The sequence below is a fragment of the Schistocerca piceifrons genome, chromosome X, assembly GCF_021461385.2.
Source record: "Schistocerca piceifrons isolate TAMUIC-IGC-003096 chromosome X, iqSchPice1.1, whole genome shotgun sequence".
Classification (NCBI taxonomy): Eukaryota; Metazoa; Arthropoda; class Insecta; order Orthoptera; family Acrididae; genus Schistocerca; species Schistocerca piceifrons.
Genome location: NC_060149.1, coordinates 135890189 through 135916792, shown reverse-complemented (window position 1 = coordinate 135916792; position 26604 = coordinate 135890189). Strand labels below are relative to the sequence as shown.

General features: G+C 41.2%; 1 protein-coding gene across 1 annotated transcript in view; it reads right to left on the bottom strand.

Annotated features, from left to right (window-relative positions):
- Positions 1-2864, bottom strand: part of LOC124722217 (circadian locomoter output cycles protein kaput) — an 823358-nt gene extending 820494 nt beyond the window's left edge. The window contains exon 1 of the mRNA XM_047247412.1: positions 2682-2864. Coding sequence (XP_047103368.1) covers positions 2682-2737 — 56 coding nt within the window. The 5' untranslated portion in view covers positions 2738-2864. The remainder of the gene's footprint in view (positions 1-2681) is intronic.
- Between the last annotated feature and the right edge of the window lie 23740 nt (positions 2865-26604).

Genomic DNA, 26604 nt, shown 5'->3' with positions numbered 1-26604 from the left:
AGGTCACGTATTTTTTTAGTCACCACCATGAATTACACATTGTCTTTAGACTCCAATTAAAGTCGTAGACTCAGCTAAAGCATCACCAAAAAGTTTTTCATAAGCCTACTTTATGTGGATATTTTCGGCACAATTGTGATGCAAATAATGATTGCTGCACTTCTGATCTCTAACGAGGTAGTCTAAATGTCGTTTAAATTGCAGGAAAACAATGAAAAGAGATTATATTCTGCTGCGTAAATGATAGTGTGGTGAACGCTAGTAACTTATAGCTGGTATTAGATTCGAGGGTGAATTATTTACTTGACTAGTAACGGATGAATACTGATTGGTGCAGAACCGATTCTCTTCGAAATGTTCCGCAAATATTTGCTGTATCGCATCACTGACTGCTAATTGCTTTATGTATCACATGATTGTATTTCATTTTTTGCCAAAGAAGCAGGAAATCTTGTTTGCGTACAGTGGCGGTTTTGCAGGAATGCTCGAGTGAAAATCGCCGGCTTAAACGCTTCTGTGGAACATAAATTGTAGTACTCATTAACAGTTATTAATATGAAGTACCTACTGCGGGGTATAATCTTTTCGACTATTGGTAGAAGTACAAGATGTAAAAATATAATATTTCTTGAAACGTTAATATACTAACTGATCCAAAATTAATTTTATAACTAATTAAATGTAAAATTCGTCCGGTAGCGGAGGACATTAGTCAGTTAATTCACGACCGCATCAGCGAAGTGGAATATGGGCATTGTTGGAAATGTTGCGAGTTAGTCGGTACGCCACCGCCACCCATATCTGCATGCAGAAGAGACTTCCACTCATCGGAAAATACCCTACTTTAAGACCCCGAACAGTAGGTGACCAGTTCAAAAAAGAATCATTAATTGAGACGCTCGGATGAATGTCAGGAATCTGTGACTCACGTGATAATAGTTCCTCATTTTCCAGCCTCATCGCGTAGATGTTACACGCTACCTAATGACAGACATGCTTCTCACAAAAGCCCCCTACTATGATTACTTCTCGGCAAACAGTAATCGATGAGATATGGTTATTGGTACCCGGGAACCTAAGATGGCTAATAATCAATGGGCATTATGCAAGAAGTGTTCCCCGCTCAACACTGACCTCGGCGTGAGAGAAAGACTGGCCATTCCCTGCCGGGGAGTACACCTCCGATATCCCAACTCAGCTACTTTTCCCGAAGATACATTTTTACTAAAATCGATGGATTCTTCTTGTGTCACCGCCGATGCCTCAGTTCAAAAATTAATAAGCACATTAGTACTTGAAACGGTACGTGCGAACACAATTTGGTGCAACAATAATTTGACAGTAACGACTCATCGATACATCGGCATTCTGTTAAAGATTAATGCACATACAATATTTCCGTAAAACTGCAATTTACAGATTTCTTGACCAAACTTAGCAGATCCCTGGCGTCCACTGGGATAGACGACTCTAATTTAAAATAACACCTGGCGTAATAAAATCTTTTATATTTTTTCTGTATAAATCCGAAATAATAACTGAAACGTTTCAAAGCAATTTATGTATTATGATTATTCAAACAGCGCTAATATCACTAACTGATCTCACAAAAAAAATAAAATAAAAGAAAGCACCCGAGAAATTGTTATTGCGGCTACGAGAATGTCTGATCCGCTAATGAGTTCCAATAGTGCAGTGTAATTGAATACATTACGATTTTACAAACGCTTTCATAGAACGACGTTTCCATCGAATACGTGCTAATATTTAAAACGAAGTTGCGTCCTTCACACTAATTATTTATTTATGAATTCAAATCGATCTGTAGCAATTTTGTTTCATAACTTTACGATGGATAAATATTCCGAGAGTCGAAGTAATTAGTCCAGGCAGTTCCATTATCGTGGAGGCGCTTTTTCTGGTCTCTGGCATTTCATTATCCAGAAATGGCGTAGCCTCAAGAGAGTAAGTGCCCAGTGACTAGCGAAAAACTTCCACCCTCTAAAACATTGCACGTGCCATGGGATACAGAAGAGGTACCAATTACAACGTAGTATACTCACGTAAATTAGAAAACTCTGCTATTGTCAATGTGCGTTTGGTAAATGGCTTACTCTAGGTAAAATATGTCCCTGCTGTAGGTCACACTGGAGAGAATTTTAATTTTTCTTCCAGCACAAATCGATTGTATCAGTACGAATGGAAGATCGAAGCATTTGTACCACTCTGGAGAATGGAATTCTGGGATGAAGCACTGAGAACAGGAGTGCGTCAATCCTGAAGGGGTTGTAGTGACTTCTAACACAAAAAGAAGGTCAGCAGATACTTCCAAAAAATATACAGTTCGTTCACTGCGAGCATATATTTAACCTATATCATTCGAGAACCAGACACAGTTCACGCCAAACAACGTGTTATTATTTCTGGCTCAGTCGTATCAGATACGGATAACAGCCCACGTAGAGTCATATAATCTCTGTAGTGGCCGACGAGACGTGAGAGGAGCATAGAGAGGCGAGACGCGTGTAATTCCCCAGGCGTTCGACAAAGTAGCCGTTCTAGAGGCTCAGCCGGCGGGTCCACGCAACGTCGGCAGCTGCGGGAAGGGAAAGAGTGTCCAGCCGGCGTCACGCGAAGGCTATCAGCTGACGAGCGCGAGCACGTGACGACGCAGCACGCACCTCTTGCCGTTGCGCCGTCGCCGCTTGGTGGCGTACACCGTCCCCAGCTGGCTCATGGCGTGTTGGTCAGCGCCAGCGCCCGCAGCCGAGAAGGCGGCGCATTGGCTCGCAGTGGGTGCCGCGAGGAACTCCGTGGTGGCTGCGTCCCTAGCACATGCCGGCTGGCGACGTGCCGCCTGGCGCGCTGCCCGCACACTACTGGGCAGGCGCGCACGCCGCCGCGACGCCGCCCCCCACCCCGCGCCCTGCCGCCACGCGCATGCGCGGGCCGCCGCCGCGGGACACGCCCCCCGCGCCGTCGCCGCCGCGATGGCGCCAGCGGCAGCGCGCGCCGGGCCGCCAGTCGGCACCAAGCTCTCGGCCGCGGCGACTCCTCGCTAATGTGTCTTCCCGTCTGTACTCTCCAACGGGCACGACAGTCTGCGTTAGGCCACGTAGGCTATTTCAGCTTCTTCTTATTGATTGTGTCGGTCCTTCCATGCTTCCCTTAATCATTCCGGTCCTCTCGCCTTTTTGACAAAACGAGTGTTGTCAACATCATCTAACAAGGGGAAGGCCTCAGACACGGCCAACCGATTCGGCTCAAATTTGGCAGGTCGCTTCTGGAGAACCTAAAACAAAGGAATCTAAGATATTTTGGGTCAACACCCCCGCGTTTTTGAGAAAATCATCCCTAAAGGTTGTGACGAGCAGTCGACCCAAAATTGGCGGGATCGATAGATAATTGTAAATAGAGCATTTTTCATCATCAGGTATGGAGTCCGAAAACGCACGCTTTTCCAAAAATCGAGCTAAGAAACTTTTACAGCTGCAGCTTCTGTACCCACATGGTAAACGTTTTTCGCTGACAACACCGATAGCGCAACGGACCGGCTCCGTGTGTTCGGTCAGAGAGCCGGTTGGCCTCTTTAACCCTTTCATGGATAAAATTCATTTTTTACAAATTTTTAAAATATTAAGGTGATAACAGTTTTTTCTCAGACCCATTATTATATTTTCACCACCAAAATATTTTTTAAGTTCACCATTTTTTCACAACAGGAAGTGGGACACACATGTCCCATGAACCAACGCAAGATATCTTTTCTGCTGACTGACTGATTTTGTAATTTTATTTTTTTAGCCATAAACAGGATTTTGCAGAGAATAAAATAACTACAAATTATACATGCATGTAATCTTTTTATTTGTGTAGAGCCAGTGTAAAAAATATTCATTACATTTCAGTTTTCATGATACATGATCAATACTTACAAAACTTTACATTCCATGAAACTTGGAAAAACATGGTGTGGCACAGAGTGGTACACCACAAGCGGTGCAAACAACTTTTGTTCTCTTCTCTTTAGAGTTTGTGCTGCAGAATCTGCATCGCTTCCTAGTGCCACTGTCTTTCGGTACATGTTTGCCTACGTTCACGAGCCGGACGTCATCTGGCACACTAGAGACTCCTCTCTTTGCTGGGAAGAAAGTGGGCATTGATCACCTCTTTTTCCTCGATGAATACCCATTAATCAATTGTCTTGCTAATCTTTACAAATAATGTCTGCTGGGACACATGGGTCCCACTAATTTTATTTCGATTATAAGATAGTACAGTCGCTGAGAAGTACATTCCACACTGTATTTGTACTAAAAAATGATTATTAAGTTAATAATAAGATGAATTACTTACTTCAGACATCGCTGGAAAGTGATAAATGATGAAAACTGAAGAATGACACAAATAAGTGGCGTTGCAGCAGCCATATATACACGCCAGTCAACAAAAGTAGCCACCGCTTCTCTATTGCCTTTACAGTGCAGTCCCGATTTTTTTCTTAGGTTCAGTACAGTCGTCCCTATATGGCAGCACCGTGCAGAGCTGGGTAACATATATCCCGACACTCGAACTGGCGCTCCAAGTTAGTGGGACATATATGACCCATCAACCACGAAAGGGTTAATAAAAAAACTGAGTGGAACTATCAACAAACGAACTTCAACGGATGTCATGTGACGTCCGCAACGACCAAACACAGGCCAAGGTAACTGGCTGGGAATTGCACAATCGCACGGATGCAATAACTATTCACAGCATAATTCATAACCAACTTTCAGCACCGATTTTTCAGGCAATGATATCGTATGCGTGGCACGCATCAAAATTAATTCCCGAAACAGACATATTTTTAAATGTAAACCAAGTTTGTTTTCCGCCAACTCTTCGGAAGGAACAGTGCAGCTGTCGAAAGATTGCATTCATTAGATGTTCTTGGTGCCATGAGTATATTTGTTTCGAATATTTATATGACATTTACCATCCGTCTAGTTGTTCGAAGAAAAGTGAGGACACGTAACAGTGACTGGAAGAGCGAGTGTAAAGTGGCCTGGAGTAACATTTTAGTTGTTTACTATCCCAAGAGGTTTAAGAAATTTATTTGCCTACCTTATTATTATCATTCCTTATTGATTTACTTACCTTATTAATCCTCCTATCCCTATCAATTGAGGTGTGGAAACATACAAACGAAAATAATAACATCCGCTAGGTTTCTTCGAGATTCGAACACGGATTTTCGCATTCCCAGCCAATTACCTTGGCCGTTACGGTATCGGCGCAGTCCGCGAAAAGCGTTTAACATGTGGGTACAGAAGTTGTAAAAGTTTCTTTCATCGATTTCTGGAAAAGTCTGCGTTTGCGGACCCCGTACCTGATTATGAAAAATGCTCTATTTACAATTATCTATCGATCACTCCAATTTTGAGTCGACTGCTCGTCATAACTTTTAGGGGTGATTTTCTCAAAATTGTGAGGGCGTTGACCCAAAATATCTTAGAGTCCTTCGTTTTAGGTTGTACACAAGCGACCTGCCAAATTTGAGCAAAATCGGTTGGCCGTGTCTGAGGTCTTCCCCTTGCAAGTGATTTATCCACTTTTTCTACAGACTAAAAGTCGCATACATTCTCTTGAAGTTCATAGTTTTAATTCTATGCCTAACATGACATTAATTTTCCTTTGCCTTGGATACACTTCTGTTCATGTCAACCCAAGAACTTCAGACTTGCTATGTGCAAATTTCTTTCTTTCTCACGCATTGATATCCACACTTATCTCTGTACAGCAGAAAAGGAATAACCATAATTTTGTAAAATTTGCCCACACCGTTCTTTCTCGTTCTATTTTTTATTTAATTTCTAAGCCATGTCCAACTAATATAATCGTATGGTCCCATTAACGTTGAAGTTTGACATCAGGACAATGATGTAAACAGCAATGAAATAAATGAATTTTGTAAAATTAAGAACAGTCTTGGAAGCCGGCCGGAGTGGCCGAGCGGTTCTAGGCTCTACAGTCTGGAACCGCGTGACCGCTACGGTCGCAGGTTCGAAACCTGCCTCGGGCATGGATGTGTGTGATGTCTTTAGGTTAGTTAGGTTTAAGTAGTTCTAAGTTCTAGGGGACTGATGAAGTTAAGTCCCATAGTGCTCTGAGCCATTTAAACTATTTTTTGAACAGTGTTAGATCGCAAAATTTTTATCCTCTATTTTATGATCGACAACAGTGTATGTGATCGCAATCAGATACAGACGTTGACGTTCTCATAGACTAGAGCCGGCCATACAGTAAAGGATAGAAATTTTGGGATCAAACACTATTTTGAATTGAACAAGTCTTTTTTTGTGAATACCTAATTCTTCTTGGAAAGATTAATATTTGTTCTAGCAAACTGGAGGTACTTGCCCTTTCTGTTTGTTAATTTTTAATTAATTATTTTTATGGATTAATGACTTATCCTTACAGTTACTAGTTATAATTTGTCAATTAATAAAGGGTCATCTTTTGAATACTGTGGCTTTATTCCCAGTCCAGATCGACAATTTTTACATATTATACACCTTGCAATCGGTCTTATTTCAGCTTTCTTGTCACACAGAGGCGGAGTGTACAGAACTAAAGAGTTTTCGTAAACCTCCCTCGGAAAGCCGAAGTGATGAATATCGACTGAAACAACAAGTTTATTATTATCAGTCACAATTTTTTCTATCCCGACTACACGTTTCAAAGGTTCAAACCTCCATCGGCAGGTAGATTACTGTGTATTAATACGGTATGTTCGTGTTATTTGTACCATTTTGGTTTAACCAATGGCATTGTCTCCAGTGGCCACAGCCTTGTTTTCTGTCGTGCTATATCACATACACTTCGTAAACAGTTTTCATACGAAGTGTATGTGATATAGCATGACAGAACAGGAGGTAAACACAACATTGTAAGCAGGCTGTTTAGGTTCTTATATTGGTAACGCCGCCGCCACGTAGCGCTCTGTATGAAAATCACTGGCTGTGCTGTGTGCAGTCTGTGGCTGGTTGGCATTGTTGGAATACTCGCCATTGTAGCGTTGGGCAGTTGGCTGTTAACAGCGCGTAGCGTTGTGCAGTTGGAGGCGAGCCGCCAGCAGTGGTGGATGTGGGGAAGTGAGAGAAACAGTACATTTGTAAGACTGGATGTCATGAACTGCTATATATATTATGACTATTAAGGTAAATACATTGTTTGTTCTCTATTAAAATCTTTCATTTGCTAACTATGCCTATCAGTAGTTAGTGCCTTCCGTAGTTTGAATCTTTTATTTAGCTGGCAGTAGTAGCGCTCGCTGTATTGCGGTAGTTCGAGTAACGAAGATTTTTGGTGAGGTAAGTGATTTGCGAAAGGTATAGGTTAATGTTAGTCAGGGCCATACTTTTGTAGGGATTTTTGAAAGTGAGATTGCGTTGCGCTAAAAAAAATATTGTATGTCAGTTTAAGCACAGTCATGAATAATTTTTCTAAGGGGACGTTTCAACATCTACATGCCGTTTTAATTAATGTAAAGCCGGCAGTTGTGACCGAGCGGTTCTAGGCGCTTCAGTCCGGAACCGCACTCCTGCTACGGTCGCAGGTTCGAATCCTGCCTTGGGCATGCATACATGTTATGTCCTTAGCTTAGTTAGGTTTAAGTAGTTCTATGTCTAGGGGACTGATGACCTCAGATCTTAAGTCCCATAGTGCTTAGAGCCATTTCAGTTAACATAAATGCAGGTGATGGTAATCTAAATCCCTGAATCACGTCGTGAAAATAAAATAAACTGTGACTGATATCAGTAAACTTGTAATTTCAATCGACACCAATAAAAAGCACTGTAAAACCTAACCTAAAATAGTCGAATTCGAATTGTTGGAATTATCTAAGTACGTTTTTCTTGAACTATTACTAGTTCTCCAAGTGTTTCGAACTTTATATCCCACAGCAGTCTCTCTGTGACCATGTTGGATAGTGCCACTCTCGAAGAGTCGCCTTAGTCATACCTGATGTGGCGACCACACACATCAGCGGCATTCCAACGTAGGGGTACAAGTGTTTTCAAGCAAATCTCTTTTGTAGACAAACTGCAGTTTTTAGAGCACTACCAGTTAACTGGAGTCTGCTGTTTCACTGACCTGCAAATAAAGCTATGTGATCGTTCATTACAATGTACCAGTGCACTGTTGCGTCTCAGTATTTACAACATGTGACTGAATTAACGTGTGATTCGTTATTCGTTTGCTGAGGTAAGGCAGTGGATTCGTATTTGAGAAAATCGTCGTCTGTCCATCAAGATTTAGGATTTCCATGATTCCCCTAAAATCACGTAACGTGACTGCCGGGATGGTTACTTCTTTCCTAACGCGATGTGGTGTTCCGCTTGTATTATTTCGTAGTCCACAGGACGTTAAACTCTAATCTTTTCTGCTTCCTTATTTGTTTCCTTAAACACGATTACATTTCTGCGGCTCGTGAAGTGCGCAACAGTAGATTTATCTGTATTACAAGCTAGTGTTGAGTATACTAAATTTTATAAAGACAATGGCCTTGCCGTATTGGTCACACCGGTTCCTGTCAAAGAACCAAAATTAAGCGTTGTCGGGCTTGGCTAGCACTTGGATGGGTGATCGGGTTGGCCGTGAGTTATTGGCAAGCGGGGTGCACTCACCCCTTGTGAGTCCAATTGAGGACCTACTTGCTTGAGAAGTAGAGGCTCTGGTCACGGAAATCGACAACGGCCGAGAGAGCAGTGTGCTGACCACATCCCCTCCATATTTGTATTGAGTGTCGTCTATGGGCTGGGGATGGCATGACGGGTGGTCGGTACCGCTAGCCCCTGACGGCCCGTTCTGACAGAGAGAAATTTTATAAATGTGCTCCAGTGTTCCAGCGTGAAACCCAAAAAAATACGTCATAATGAATCTTCATTTAGCCTTAATCTTCATAATATATTTCTAAGGTTATCTTTTATCGACTTCTTGGATGGTACAGACTTTCCTGTATCAGTAAGTGCAGCCAACGAGCAAGCTGGTGCGAAGCCTGGACTCATCTCCAGAGGGTAGGGGTTAAAATTCGTGCCAGACCCCTGAGCTAGGCTTCTGTAAGTCTCTGCAGGTGAATGCTGGCATGGTTCCATGAACTGCACTACGGTCTGTTTCCTTCCTCTGTCCTCGTCCACCTCTGTCTCTACGAACTCGATGCCAGACTGATAGCTCCTGATAGCTCTGCTTCCCTTCGTTGCTTCCTTAAGCCGATATGATCTCTTAATATGTCCACGGATTTTGTAAAGGTTCAGTCCGATGCAAGGCACGTCAAAGATTTTTAAATATAGAAAAAAATCACTCTTGTGTGTTTAATTGAGTAATGAGAAGCAATTTGAATCTGCCACATGCTTGGAGCAGAGAAAAGATATGTGGAGACAAGATATGGGATGTCTACATTAGCTTAATTACAGTAAATTGTTACACTTATGGTATTCCCAGACCGTTAATAAACTGCATCGCTTATGCGATGTAACTGCCTGCTCTTGCATGTGCGGCCTCTTTTGGAATACCGCTCTAGTATGTAGGATTCATTTGACGCCAAACTAACAGGTTCTCAGAAAAGGCAAAACTATCACAAATCAGCTCAACTAAATAGCTAAGAAACACAACTGGCACGTGTTCGACAGAAGAATCGGGTCATTCTGTGAAAACTGAGTTTCACCATTTCAAGAACCAGATTTTTGTGAGTTATCTGGATTTACACTCATAAAAATATGTTCCTGTTTACTATTGCTGGCACAGTTGCATGTAAGTCATTTGTTTCGTCCTCCATTTGTCAACGTAATGATAAACAACGAAAGAGTCATATCATATGGTACAATGAGTGATACACTCCTCACATTCCTCACAATGATTTTCTTAATGTGAGTAAGCAAATAAATTTGACATGAGAGCCTCGTAAATTAAATGAGGCGTACTTTTTGGCTACAAAAGATAAAGCTATGGGTTTGACACATTAAAAAAAAAGAAAAAAAAGGAAAAGAAATCGGGCCCGGCAAGGTGACTGAGGGCACCCGTAGGGAGAAGCGTGATTCTAATCCCAGTCAGAGATCTATATTTTCATAGTTTGTCTAACTCATTAACGTCCAATGCTGGGATGGTTCCCTAATAAGACATTGGATTGGCCAATTTCCCACACCAGTTGTCCAGTAGAGCTCGTCGCTAATGAACTAGGTTTCAACTGAAAATTAATCATTGCCAGCCCGTCCTTCTTGTTGACGAATTCTGCAGCTTGGGAGAATATTTTCATTAATCAATGAAAACACGAACTACGGATGTTCTAAAACTTTTATTTATCTAGTGAACCGGGTTTTGCTTACGAGGCAATCAACAAACAAAAATTGATTATCGTCGCAAAGGACAATAGCAAACTGGTGAATAATTTTGGGAAAATATGTTGAGCGAATCTTACGGAGTAAATGGCATTTTTAGTAGTGATGTCGTGACGCGAATACCAAAATTAAGGACTGAATAAACATAAAGAAAAAAGGGGGGACAGTTTACACGTAACGAACTAAATTAGATCATAGAATCAAATCACAATGCAGGTAAATCGAAATTTATAACTAGGAAATTATGTAAATCTAGTATACATATTTTACATATTTCGACCAATTTGTGTTATGTGGAACAAAGTCCAGTTTTCCCACATGCCTGCACTCAGTGCTAAAGGTTGGTTGCGATAGAGTTTAGTGAGGCTTCCATTTTCGTCGTTTGTCCTCCAACTCAGTCAGCATGACATTTAAAAGAGGACGATTTATTGTTAATAATAACCGAAAATTCACAATGGAAAGGATAAATGGTTTCATCTTGTACGGTAGATCTTACCTTTCCAAGAGAAGTTGAGTTTGCCAGTATAACAGAGCTATTCAATTTCATGTATGGGATACTGTACGCTAATTCAGAAAATGAAATAAGAAGGAAGACTGTGTGGAAACGACGTTGTTCTTCATCTGAAGAACGTCGTTCCCGCTCGTCCGCTGATTTCTGTCTTTCTTATTCACTAAAGACCATATATGTGCAACGCTCACTTGTAGGAAATATCAGTCTACTCAAAAATCACCTTGAACCTGTGTTGGTTTATTTTTACAGTATATGTTCTTCGAGATTTTAACACGAATTTTTTCAAAACTTTCCCAGTAAGAATTTTTGCAGTCAGTAATATTATCATTCAAGTGAACTCCTACCGAATAGTGTCCAACTAGGTTAAACAATTATTCCAACAGCGACGGATGATATCCTTTTAGACAGATCTAACGAACAAAATTATTGGGACAAAATTATTGGGCTCTCAGACTATGATTTCCAGATCCTTATGTCAAATATTAATGTTGATCACTACACAAAATTTTGAGTTTAGGAGGATAGTCAATCAGCCAAAGCTTGATTATTTTAAGACATTACTGAAGGACATGAACTGAAGTAATGTGTGTGACACTGTAAGAATGGAAATCACGTCTCTATCTGTAGGACTGTATCTTATAAAAATTCATGATTGTATGTATGTTCACCATCACCTTCTAAACTGCTGGACCGATCTCAACCAAACTTGCTAACATATCACTTGCTATATGAACAGAAACATCTTTGGGGTAAGAACTCATTGCTGAAAGGGACGAGAGTGGATCTGAAAAAGAAACTTAACGCACTGTACTCAAATACCCAGAGTATATTCATTATCCAGTATCTGAGAATAACTTTCTCTTGCTGACATCCCCGTAAAATGACGAGAGGAAAAAAGTTTATTCCTTACTACCTTTTCGCTGTTCATGCAGTAAAAGTGCCGTATCAGGTATGACGTTTAATTTTATTACTATTAACTCTACTCGCAACACATTTTGCAGATAGTATCCACATACACTACTGAATGTACCAGCCGAATTATACGATTGTACGACACATAGTTCAGAAGACAAGGTATCATAAACACTGAGATGCGTGAAAAACTAAGTTTTCTTAAAACAAGCCCAAATTACGCAGACTATACTCATCCAGTGTTTGACAGTGAGAGCAATTATTGACTTCCAGCAAACCTTACCATAGTTTCAAACCATTTCTAAACTTTTTCTCGCTTACATGGTTAACGTCAAATATTTAACGCGTTAACTCATTTGTAAAATATCAGACCTTTGCAGCTGTTTATGCACGGGAGCTCCGTTCTTTAAAGAGTTGTGGGTTTACTTGTTGCTTACTATCTGGAGAGAAGCACTCTGAGCTTAGAAACTACCTACTCCCATAGAAGTGGGAATGTAAACAAGGTAACACTGATGCATAACTCAGGAATACCTGGTGCAATTTCAATCAGATTTGTTGGGAGCATCGTTTATTATTTGTAAAAAATACTGTGGTACCAAGATTCCCCGCTATCAGTGGGGGTGGGGTTATGAATGAGAAGGGGTGACGTAAAATCGTTCGAAAGCGACATATTGGTATTTATTTCCTACATTTTGTTGACATGGGATACTTTTAAACATACGAAGTGCAATCTCTCTCATATTTGTGTCATTCAATGATTCAAACAGGTCGCAAGAAAGAGCGCTGTAGTGAGCCAATGATTTCGTCAACATGTTTCGAGACCTAAGATTAAGCCACTACGGATAAATTTAACATCCTCTTGGAGTCCGATGGTGTAAAACAGCAGAGAGTCAGATATACGTGTGTGTAGTATATATCACATATGCACCTGTCCACAACATCTCCTTCTAAGCCCCTGGATCGATTTCAACCAAACTTGGTACACACGTTACTTACCTTCACGAAAGAAATACGCAGTATTCGCAAAGGATCGTGTAACGTTCCCTTGAATAAGCGCCAAAGTCAAAGATATTTGCGTAACGCAGCGTTATGTTCAAAGTTATTTACCTTCGAACTGTGTCGTACACACACACACACACACACACACACACACACACACACACACACACACACACACACCTCTGTATTTCATCAGTATAATATTAAAATGAGGCAGTCTATTCATGTAAAGTTGGGTTATATTAAAATATATTTTTCTGTCAATTGCATACCTAAGTACCCTTACTCCCCTCCCTTTCCCTCCCCCTACCAACATACACACTGCATAATATTCCACATCAGTAAACACTGCACCGACATGTCATGAAATTTCTTCTCTTATATCTCTCTTCCTTTCTACCTCTGCTTTGTCATTAAATTTCATCTCTCATTTGCGGCCACACAACTTAAAAGGAATGTGTACACATCTCCTTCTTCATTATAAAATATTACCGAGAGAATGAAAAGGAAAATAATACACAAAAAACAATGGATATAAAATTTATTATAAAGAACTTTCATACAATAAATCACAGTGAAATTTTACTTCTTGCACAAATCGTTTGACATTTTATGGTGTCACATACAGTACAAAAATATAAATTTGATACATATTCTACTTCATATTCAATACATTTGAGAATATTGTCTGTTGCAAACAGTGCGTTGTTACTGTTTGATCAAATATTTGAGATATTTCCATTAGACAGCCAAGTTTTGATTGCTGAATCAGCCTTAATAAAATCGAAATGACACTAAATTGCATTTTTTGAGCAAGCTGTATTGAGTGTAATTAACATACCTTTAATGTAGCAGTCAATAAATTTCTTATACTGATGCAAAAAAGTTCAGTGTAATAAATACATTCGCACCTATTGTATACTTCAGAAGCAATAAAGTGTTCAGCATCTATTAGTCTCTCCCTCATAAGTGAGTGAATTATCTTGGTATTCACTTCTGAATATGCTTCCTCGAAAATTATAAAACAATCGGGCGTACCCAGGATAACGGTGAGGGCAACCTCAACGGGTTAATCCCCCACCGCCAAAAACACTACGACGGCACACATAAAACGGCATTTGTCAATGCCAGCACAAGTAGCATTCTCCAGTAATACTGAAGAAATTTCAGCAGAGATGGAAGCACTAGTACTTGACATTTGCATGAAATATAACTGTTATATATTATTGGTCCAAGAAACTCACAGAGGAATGGAATGAAACTTGCCTTAGAGACACCTGATGGGCAATATGGGAGTGAAATTTTCACAAAACTGTCGGTAGATATGAACTGTGTAGACGACATCGAATTCCTAACAGCAGAAACTCAATCTTGCACTGTTACATTTGTCTACAAGCCATCAAATAAGGAATCCAAATTGACAGAAACTTGCAGTTTTAACTCCTAGGCAACAAAGCTTTTAATTGGTGACTTTAGTCGTCATAATACCTCTTGGTGACATAAGAAGACAGACACAAATGGGAAACACCTAGAAGACTAGGCCGAATGCAAGGCTTAAAAACTAATACGTGACCCAAATTGCCCTATTACTTTCACAATGGACGATGAAGAACTCGCTGAAACCCGGATAATATTTTTGCATCCGAACATATTGCTCACTAAATCAAGAAGCATACTGCAGAACTATTTTCAAGAAGACAACACTGAGCTCTTACATGTGTTGTAGAAATAGTTTTTAAACCAGCAAATGTTGTATTCAGAAGACAGATCGACTTCAAAAAACCTCGATGGGAATGATTTTGTCAGGACATGGTCAAGGAAGTCACAAAAATCAGTCCTGATCGAGAAAATTTTGGAGGTTTTGTGGAGGTAGTGAAGAGCATATCTGGACTTGATAAAGACTCAAAAGTGCTTCTTAAGAATTGCAAATAGCTCTTCGACAACAATCGGTTCTCAGAAGAGATAATAAAAACAGGAGAACAATTTATACAAGCCATGCCAACATCACGAACAGAAAAATGGCGTAATCTCCTCGAAAGTTTGGACATGAAACGCAGTAGACGACAAGCCTGAAAGTTATTGAGAAAACTTAACGATGATCCTACAGTTTTGCCGTCAGGGATGAGCAAGGTCACCCCTGGCGAAATAGCACGCCAACTGCTGTTGAATGGCAAAACCATAAAAAGAGCAAAAGTAATAAAACTCGATGTGAGGAAGGGAATGATCTTCTTGGCACTCCATTCACAGTTGAGAAACGAGAGCTACTAATCGTCGGATGAAAAGTAAGAAAATGGATGGCTTGAATGACATGAGATCATAGCAAATAAAGAACTTTAGCCCTGTAACTATCAAGTGGATCCTGAACTTGACGAGCACTTGTGTTGCTAGAATGATAATCGAAAAGATCTGGGGCAAGGCAAAAGTCGTCGCACTGCTTAAACCAGGCAAAGAACCTAATAACCCCAACAACTTCAGACCCGTATCAGTTTCTATACCGTTTGCTTAAAGTTCTCGAGAGAATGATTTTGATCCGACCCTGAAAGTCATGTACTAGTCAGATACTTCATTTAACGCAGCACATACAGGAAGGGTATGAATAAAAGCAGACTGCAGGAGTTGCCATTAGCAATCTTACAGTTAGTCATGATACAGTGAAATATACGAAACTAATAAAGAAGCTAACAAATATGGCCTACCGATTAACGCAGTTTACTCAGAACAGACGAATTTTTGTCATTCTAAACGACAGATAGAGTCGATGCCGTATACAGCATAATGACCTTCCCCAGGGAAGTACCCTGGTTCCAATAGCACACGCTGACAGAAAAAGATCCAACACAAAAAAATAATTAATTTAGAGTAGTGAAATATGGGGAATACATTTGTTTAGGTAACATATTGAAGTAATTAACGTTGCAAGACCACAGGTTAACGTAAGGGCGAGATAAGCCATTGCAAATGTGAAATGCTGGTACATTAATAACTGGTGTACATCTACATCTACATCTACGTGATTACTATGCTATTCACAATAAATGGCCTAGCAGAGGGTTCAATGAACCACATTCATGCTGTCTGTCTACCGTTCCACTCTCGAACGGCACGCGGGAAAAACGAGCACTTAAATCTTTCCGTGCGAGGCCTGATTTCTCTTATTCTATCGTGATGATCATTTATCCCTATGTTGGTGGGTGCCAACAGAATGTTTTCGCAATCGGAGGAGAAAACTGGTGATTGAAACGCCTTTGTTTTAATGATTGCCACTCGAATTCACGTATCATGTCTGTAACACTATCTCCCCTATTTCGCGATAATACAAAACGAGCAGCCCTTCTTTGTACTTTTTCGATGTCATCGGTCAGTCCCACCTGATGCGAATCCCACACTGCACAGCAGTACTCAAGTATAGGGCGGACAAGAGTAGTGTAAGCAGTCTCTTTGGAGACCCTCTAAGTGTTCTACCAATGAATCGCAGTCTTTGGTTTGCTCTACCCACAATATTATCTATGTGATCGTTCCAATTTAGGTTATTTGTTATTGTAATCCCTAATTACTGCCGGCCGGTGTGGCCGTGCGGTTCTAGGCGCTTCAGTTTGAAACCGCGCGACTGCTACGGTCGCAGGTCCGAATCCTGCCTCGGGCATGGATGTGTGTGATGTCCTTAGGTTAGTTAGGTTTAAGTAGTTCTAAGTTCTAGGGGACTGATGACCTCAGATGTTGAGTCCCATAGTGCTCAGAGCCATTTGAACCATTTGAACCCTAAGCATTTAGTTGAATTTACAGCCCTCAGATTTGTGTGACTTGTCGCGTAATAGAATTTTAGCTGATTTCTTTTAGTACTCATGTAAATAACTTCACATTTTTCTTTATTCAGGGTCAATTGCCACTTTTCGCACCATACAGATATCTTATCTAAATCATTTTGCAAGTCGTTTTGATCATCTGATGACTTTACAAGACGGTAAATGACAGCATCATCTGCAAACAGTCGAAGACGGCTACTCAGATTGTCTCCTATGTCGTTAATATAGATCAGGAACAATAGAGGGCCTATAACACTTCCTTGGGGAACGCCGGATATTACTTCTGTTTTGCTCGATGACTTTCCGTCTATTACTACGAACTGTGACCTTTGTGACAGGAAATCACGAATCCAGTCGCACAACTGAGGCGATACTCCGTCGGCACGCAGTTTGGTTTGGTGTAACCGCCAGGATATTGAATGCAAGCAAGCAAATATGTATGCATTGTGATGTACAGGTGCCGGATGTCAGTTTTTGGGATGGAGTTCCATGCCTGTTGCACTTTGTCGATCAATACAATAATGGTTAAAGCTGTTTGTCGGTGACGCTGGAGTTGTCGTCCGCTGATGTTCCATATGTGCTCGATTGGAGACAGATCTGGTGACCGGGCAGGTGAAGGCAACATGTCGACACTCTGCAGAGCGTGTTGTGTTACAGCAGCGGTATGTGGACGAGCGTTATCCTGTTGGACAACACCCCCTGGAATGCTATTCATGAATGGTAGCTCAGCAGGTCGAATCACCAGACTGCCGTACACATTTGCAGTCAGGGTGCGTGGGATAACCACGAGAGTGCTCCTGCTGTCAAATGAAATCGCACCCCAGACAATAACTTCAGGTGTAGGTCCAGTGTGACTAGTACTCAAGCAGGTTGGTAGCAGGCCCCCAACTGGCCTTCTTAGCCAACAAACGGCCATCACTGGCACCGATACAGAACCAGATTTCATCAGAAAACACAACAGACTTCCTCCCTGCAGTCCAATGAGCTCTCGCTTGACACCACTGAAGTCGCAAATGGCCGTGGTCTTGGGCCTGAAGAATGTACGCTACAGGGCTTGTGGTTTGGAGCTGTCCTTGAAGTAACCGATTTGTAACAGTTCGTTGCGTCACTCTGGTACCAACTGCCGCTCAAATTGCTGCTGTAGATGCAGTACAATGCTCCAGAACCATACGCCGAACACGATAGTATTCCCTCAGGGTAGTACCACGTAGACGTCAGGAGCCCACAATCATGTACAGCGGCTACATTCCTGCAAGTCTTCCTGCGATATCTACATCTACATCTACATCCATACTCCGCAAGCCACCTGACGGTGTGTGGCGCAGGGTACCTTGAGTACCTCTATCGGTTCTCCCTTCTATTCCAATCTCGTACTGTTCGTGCAAATTAAGACTATCGGTATGCCTGTGTGTGAGCTCTAATCTCTCTGATTTTATCTCTTCGCGAGATATACCTAGGAGGGAGCAATATACTGTTTGACTCCTCGGTGAAGGTATGTTGTCGAAACTTCAACAAAAGCCCGTAACGAGCTACTGGGCGTCTCTCTTGTAGAGTCTTCCACTGGAGTTTATCTATCATCTCCGTAACGCTTTCGCGATAACTAAATGATCCTGTAACGAAGCGCGCTGCCCTCCGTTGGATCTTCTCTATCTCTTCTATCAACCCTATCTGGTACGGATCCCACACCGGTGAGCAGTATTCAAGCAGTGGGCGAACAAGTGTACTGTAACCTACTTCCTACTGAAGTAACATCCAGTTTCTCGTAGTCCTATTACACGAACCCATTCAAACTCAGTGAGGTGCTGATAATGGCGTCTTTGTCTCCTGAAGAGCGTTCTTGACTAACATCAACTCACCGTGTCCAATCTCAAAGGTAACTAATGCTCACGACCGTTAGATCATGTATTTAAAGCAAACCTGATTTGTGTCTTCACAGTGGCACCACTAATGCCACTCTTATATTACTGGCGCGAAATTTTTAATAGAAATCGTCTTTGAGACGTAGAAACACACCTACTCCTTCTTGGTGTTGCGACTTATTTTCAGTCTGTGTGTAAGATAAGTACCAATGAACAGCCATTCAAAGCTGGAACGTGTTCCTCCTTCATCGATGCTGATGACAAAACTGTCGCTGCTCAGGGAGCGACAATTGTAATTGAATCGAAGCTAACATCTGATCTCGAAGATTCTTGCTATCAATTATAACGACAACCGCTTGGTATCCAATTCGGACAAAATTCAAGTTGTGCGCTCCATGTACTCAATAAAGGGCAAGAAGAAAGCTGAACATCACCTGGCAAGGACGCAATCTAAATCACTGTGCCACACCCAATACCTTCCAAGATGCTACTCCAGGCGGGTGTAAAAATAAACGTGCGCAACCGAAAATAATAAACGCTCAAATGAAGATTTGGCCCTGTCTGATTACCCCTGAAGCAGGTCTTAGGGTCTCTTAATGGACTTTAAACATATAAAACACAACCTAAACATAAATGAATGATTAAGGCAACTAATACTACTAAATGATAAACATTGTTCCTGCTTATGTATTTATTGTAGATTAAAAAACCTTTATATTACAAAGTTTACATTTCCTAAGTAAAATTACTAATCAATTGCCCAACTCTGCCCCTTATTATGACTGCGCGATCTAATTTCAATAACGCGAAATGACTGACATCGTCTACGTACCAAACAATAGAAGACACTATTTTCAAAGATGATCTACGGTTGTATGGAATCTCAGTAGAAATAAACTAACGTGATCACAGCTGTTTAGCTTTTATAGCCCTGATAAGCCGAAGCAATTTGCGATATCACCGTATGTACTGCGTCCGGTGCGTCGAAGTGATGGTTCTCGTACTCGTCTGCGACGAAGGAAGAACTCCAGTCACAAATAAACTCTTTCAAACACTAGGATGGCAGAAGGCGGTCCTCTAATATACTCTAATACTGTCTTCTCCTCTCTGTGTTCTACAGACGAGAAACGCGAACTCCCAGCCACAAGAACGGAGTTCAGATAACGTCTAAACGAAAGTATAGGCAGTGGAAGTGCTCTCAATTAATGGACGCCGCATACTCAATTACGACTTCCAACCCAGAAGTGAAGTCAGGAATCGTATAGGTTCGCAACAGTACAGTGCCTAACTGTTCTAACTATAAACTCTCCTGAGGATAAAGACAGCAAGTCTATCTGTACCATCAAAGTTGATATCTAGCGACCTTCACACGCGGGCGCTCACAACGGAATACCTCGTCTCTCCACCGCTGGCTTCCCAGCAAGGCTCGGCTCCCTACCCTCGTAATTCCGAAAAAGAACTATATTCCCTAAATCACGGGATATTCTCCCTCTCTACATACAGGTTCTTCCGAACGCCGATCAACCATATTTTAGTCTTTTATCGTCCAGCGCGGAAAGTTTGCGAGGAAAAACCTATACTCGTACAATGGTATGCTTCTGAGTAAAAATCCGCAGAAATAACCCAGCGCCGGCCTGCGTGGCCGAGCGGTTCTAGGCGCTACAGTCTGGAACCGCTCGACCGCTACAGTCGCAGGTTCGAAACCTGCCTCGGGCATGGATGTGTGTGACGTCCTTAGGTTAGTTAGGTTTAAGTAGTTCTAAGTTCTAGGGGACTGGTGACCTCAGAAGTTAAGTCGCATAGGGCTCAGAGCCATTTGAACCAAATAACCCAGCCTGCGTGATTTCCAAGGTGACGGTTCCTCGTTCCTCTCAGCTGCGTCCAAGATTATCGTAGTTTCCGAAGTATAGTCCATCCTGTCTGGCTACAACACCGGCCGGTCGCGACTCTATTGTGCCCCAGCGCTCAGGTGTCCCAACGTCTGTATTGCTACTTCCTATGTTTAAGCGGGTCCAACACATCTGTGTGGGCCTTCCACCCAGGTCTTGATTTCCGCTTGCCGTTTCATTTCCACTGTCGTTCCAACCTCTACTAGTATAGGCAATCATTCATTACGCCGTTCTGATAAAAAAAGACACTCCATCACCTTTCATGCAGCAAGCGTTAACAATTCTTTACAAGGCGTACATGACAATGTCAGTCTCCTTTATATATTCATATATATGATGTACAACCTATCACATGATACCTAATTGTGTTTGTAGATCGGGAGATACGGGAAGATTTCAATTAGATTACATCATGGTCAGACAGAGATTCCGAAATCAGATACTGGATTGTAAGGCGTACCCAGGAGCAGATATAGACTCAGATCACAATATAGTAGTGATGAAGAGTAGGCTGAAGTTCAAGACATTAGTCAGGAAGAATCAATACGCAAAGAAGTGGAATACGGAAGTACTAAGGAATGACTAGATACGTTTGAAGTTCTCTAACGCTATAGATACAGCAATGAGGAATAGCGCAGTAGGCAGTACAGTTGAAGAGGAATGGACATCTCTAAAAAGGGCCATCACATAAGTTGGGAAGGAAAACATAGGTACAAAGAAGGTAGATGCGAAGAAACCATGGGTAACAGAAGAAATACTTCAGTTGATTGATGAAAGCAGGAAGTACAAACATGTTCCGGGAAAATCAGGAATACAGAAATACAAGGCGCTCAGGAATGAAATAAATAGGAAGTGCAGGGAAGCTAAGACGAAATGGCTGCAGGAAAAATGTGAAGACATCGAAAAAGATATGATTGTCGGAAGGACAGACTCAGCATACAGGAAAGTCAAAACAACCTTTGGTGACATTAAAAGCAACGGTGGTAACATTAAGAGTGCAACGGGAATTCCACTGTTAAATGCAGAGGAGAGAGCAGATAGGTGGAAAGAATACATTGAAAGCCTCTATGAGGGTGAAGATTTGTCTGATGTGATAGAAGAAGAAACAGGAGTCGATTTAGAAGAGATAGGGGATAGAGTATTAGAATCGGAATTTAAAAGAGCTTTGGAGGACTTACGGTCAAATAAGGCAGAAGGGATAGATAACATTCCATCAGAATTTCTAAAATCACTGGGGAAAGTGGCAACAAAACGACTATTCACGTTGGTGTGTAGAATATATGAGTCTGGCGATATACCATCTGACTTTCGGAAAAGCATCATCCACACAATTCCGAAGACGGCAAGAGCTGACAAGTGCGAGAATTATCGCATAATCAGCTTAACAGCTCATGCATCGAAGCTGCTTACAAGAATAATATACAGAAGAATGGAAAAGAAAATTGAGAATGCGCTAGGCGACGATCAGTTTGGCTTTAGGAAAAGTAAAGGGACGAGAGAGGCAATTCTGACGTTAGGCTAATAATGGAAGCAAGGCTAAAGAAAAATCAAGACACTTTCATAGGATTTGTCGACCTGGAAAAAGCGTTCGACAGTATAACATGGTGCAAGCTGTTCGAGATTCTGAAAAAAAGTAGGGGTAAGCTATAGGGAGAGACGGGTCATATACAATATGTACAACAACCAAGAGGGAATAATAAGAGTGAACGATCAAGAACGAAGTGCTCGTATTAAGAAGGTTGTAAGACAAGGCTGTAGCCTTTCGCCCCTACTCTTCAATCTGTACATCGAGGAAGCAATGATGAAAATAAAAGAAAGGTTCAGGAGTGGAATTAAAATACAAGGTGAAAGGATATCAATGATACGATTCGCTGATGACATTGCTATCCTGAGTGAAAGTGAAGAAGAATTAAATGACCTGCTGAACGGAATGAACAGTCTAATGAGTACACAGTATGGTTTGAGAGTAAATCGGAGAAAGACGAAGGTAATGAGAAGTTGTAGAAATGAAAACAGCGAGAAACTTAACATCAGGATTGATGGTCACGAAGTCAATGAAGTTAAGGAATTCTGCTACCTAGGCAGTAAAATAACCAATGACGGACGGAGCAAGGAGGACATCAAAAGCAGACTCGCTATGGTAAAAAAGGCATTTCTGGCCAAGAGAAGCCTACTAATATCAAATACCGGCCTTAATTTAAGGAAGAAATTTCTGAGGTTGTACGTCTGGAGTACAGCATTGTATGGTAGTGAAACATGGACTGTGGGAAAACCGGAACAGAAGAGAGTCGAAGCATTAGAGATGTGGTGCTACAGAAGAATGTTGAAAATTAGGTGGACCGATAAGGTAAGGAATGAGGAGGTTCTACGCAGAATCGGAGAGGAAAGGAATACGTGGAAAACACTGACAAGGAGAAGGGACAGGATGATAGGACATCTGCTGAGACATGAGGGAATGACTTCCATGGTACTAGAGGGAGCTGTAGACGGCAAAAACTGTAGAGGAAGACAGAGATTGGAATACGTCAAGCAAATAATTGAGGACGTAGGTTGTAAGTGCTACTCTGAGATGAAGAGGTTAGCACAGGAACGGAATTCGTGGCGGGCCGCATCAAACCAGTCAGTAGACTGATGACGAAAAAAAAAAAAAGATCAAGGCAAAGTATGTGGATGGGTGCTTGTAAGATGCGAAATCATAGCCACCTTACAACCTAGGGTTAAAGATGGATCGTGTCTTAACGTACAAGCATCGTTGTGTAGACGCCAGACGTAATGCAGGCACCAGGAACTATCTTAACCGCAAACTGACAAACACCATGTGTGGCACGTAGCCCAGTGTCCTCCACACATCCGCACTTACTCAGTGTTTCTCCAGTACGGAGTAATCCAGCCCAGTATGGAGGAATTCTGCACATGCTAACCATGTTGATGTGGCTCTCAAAGAGAGAGGCTGCTTTGTCACCGTGTGCCTAAAACCAACTCCAGTCAATAAGATCTTTCCACTCGAGGGAGTAGCACCTCCGGATGTAGGAAGACATGTGGCAGCAGAGCATGGAAATAACAAGCAGGAAACAGATCCAAGACATCCATTGTTCGGAACTCGTGGTTCTATATCACGAATGAAATCCAGGAAAAGCTTCCTGTCTACAACAGCACCATTCCTAACTTCAACAGAAGCCCGCCGATCTGAGCTGTGGAGAACAAAGTCTCGTGAAGGATTACGGATGGCGAAAGACAAGCTACCATCAGGCTGCCATTTCCAATAAGGTGCCTGGGAGACCCTCAACAGATTGAGAACAGAGATGATAAGGTGCAAGACTAATCTGAAGTGGCGTATGAATTTTGTGAATGTGTGGAAAGGTAGAACTCTGAACGCTTGTTGCTTTGCAGTAATCTGAACGAACACTGTGACATAGAAGAATTTTTGCAGTGAATGACCGTGTCATTGTGGCTGATGAACATCGGACTCATGCAGTGTGAAATTCTCTGTAGTTAATATTACACTGTGGTTTTATATTATACAGGATGTTTATAAATGAATATCGGAGTTTTAACGCTTTATAATATTTATTACATTAAACTTACAGTTATAAATGATATGTCAAATGAAGGAGCAACTCAAACAGTTTTATCAAGAACCTTATAAATGTTCAAAGTGAGCACCATTTGTTACACGGCACACATCAAGCCTATAGCCGAGTTCTTCCCAAATGTTGATAAGTGTATCATCAGTGATTGTAGCAACAGCTGCTTCAATCCGGTTTATTAATTCAGGGAGGTCTGCTGGTAGCGGAGGCACGTACACACGATCCTTGATGAAACCTCAAAGGTAAAAAATCGCATGGAGTTAGGTCGGGTGAACGTGGAGGCCATGCAAAGCAAGCCCTGTCATTGGGCCCCTTGCGGCCTATCCAGCGCTTGGGTACAGTGAATGTGTGCCGTGTGACAAATGGTGCTCACATTGAACATTTATAAGGTTCTTGGTAAAATTGTTTGAGTTGCTCTTTCATTTGACATATCATTTATAACTGTAAGTTTAATGTAATAAATATTATAAAGCGTTAAAACTCCGATACTCATTTATAAACACCTGTATTGTGTTTTATTGTTCTTTGCATACGAATAAAGGAATATTTATGAAAAAGCATTTAGATAACAATCCTAACAAATGACTTTTAGAGATTTAATATTAATATCTCTTATAGATCCACTTAGTGATTCTTTGTCTATAGGAAATGATATTTTTCTTTTGCTCGCCACATACAGAAGTCTGGCCAGATGCGAGTAGGGCTCGCTTAGGTCTCTTTGCAAACTTAATTATTTCTGTAGACGCTTCATTCATCCTGGGAATCGAGAATCTCGACGATTTTGTTCCGTTGTCGACATTGATACTGGCAAGATTTCGGCCACGGGAATTGCAGACTTTCGAGATTATTTTAATTTTAAATTTAGAATAGGATATCAATTGACAAAAGGAAATTTTTGTGTAATATAATTACAGAGTAACAATTCCCGACTTTTTTCCTATACTTCTAATGTAAAAGCTCCCTTTCTGCCAAATTTCATAATTCTAGGTCGACGGGAAGTATCCTACAGGTCTTAATGAATAAGTTTGCGAGTATTACAATATGTGTCATAACTAGAGAAATGGCAGTATCTTTTGACTGCACTAACTTAGAATCTTAACTATTTTACACTACCTAGGGACCATAGACCGTAGTAAGTGACATAAATTTCAACTTGACACGTTTACCCATTTATGAGGAACATGGGTCTTAACAGACAGCTGGACATACAGACAGTTGGATAATAAATATAAAAAAAAATTTTTTTGAGATAATTACGAACTAACATTTTTCGGAGTTTTACTTTACTGTGAAACGTTGCTTCCCGCCGAATTTTATGATTCTAGGCCAAAGGGAAGTACCCTGAAGATTTTGATGAGTGAGGTCACGAGTATCAAAGTGTATGACATAAATGCTCATATCTTTTGATTACATTGATTAAGAAACTTCAGTTTCCTACGCCACTAAGTGACAGAAGATCGCAGAATGTGGCACGAATTTCAGCTTGACACGTCTACCCGTTTCTGAGAAAAACAATTTTTAACAGTCAGACAGAAAGACGGACGGACGGACAACAAAATGATACTATAAGCTTTCCGTTCTTACCAGTTGAGATGCGGAACCTTAAAAAAATTTACATATCACCATTTTCAGAATCAACTGTGTTCATGTTGTTCAATCTTCAGTGATAAATCAATTACGTGGCACCGCTGTTGAGAAAATTAAGTTCACCTGCACTGACGCTCAAGAGTATTGATGGCGGATATATTCTGCAGTCTTTCTGATGAACCATCATCACCACTACAGATTTGATGTTGACACGTCTCATGCTAAATACTGGATGGCGCCGTCCCTTCTCCAAGGCTGATAGTCTTTCGGTGCGTACTGCACTTCCGCTGATACCCAAATGCTTCGAGTTCTTTAACATGCAAGCATAGGAATCCGTAATATCCTTTATTTCAAGAAGTAACTGATAAACAAAATATATAGATTTTATTAGTTGTAATATGTAGAGCATGGTACACTTACATTTTGCGGAAAAAGTGATGAATGATGATGGCAACTACAATGATGAAGTGGACTCTGATGGTGGGGCAACAATGACAAAGCTATTGCAGTGACTCTTCCGGCTTTTATAGCACTCCACCACGTAGAGTAGGGTGGCCCCTATTTTGCAGCTTTCTAGAAGTTTAGCACCCACCCCTTATTTTGTTCCAATCAATACACAACAGTATGTGCTAAATTTTAGCTCAATAGAACAATTACATGACGACCCTCATCGACGAAGATTTTTCAAATTTTTACTGTGTGAATTTCATTAAAGTTTTTTTACACTCATTATTATTACTTAAAGTTTTTGTAAGAAATACTTATTTTAATAAGCCTCCTTTAAGACTCTATTCGTAATATAAAATAATATTTAATCCTAATATACGAGGGTTGCCCAGAAAGTAAGTTCCGATTGGTCCCAAAATGGAAACCACAGTGAAAACCACGAATGTTTTATTTGCAACAGTTGGGTACACCTTCCACCTACTTCTCTACATAGTCGCCGCTCCAATTTCGAGTGTTGTCGTAGTGTTGTACCAACTTTCCAATATCCTTGTCATAGAAAGCAGCCGTCTGTGCTTTCGGCCAGTTATCTACACTGGTCTGCATCTCGTTGTCTGTGGAAAAATTTTGT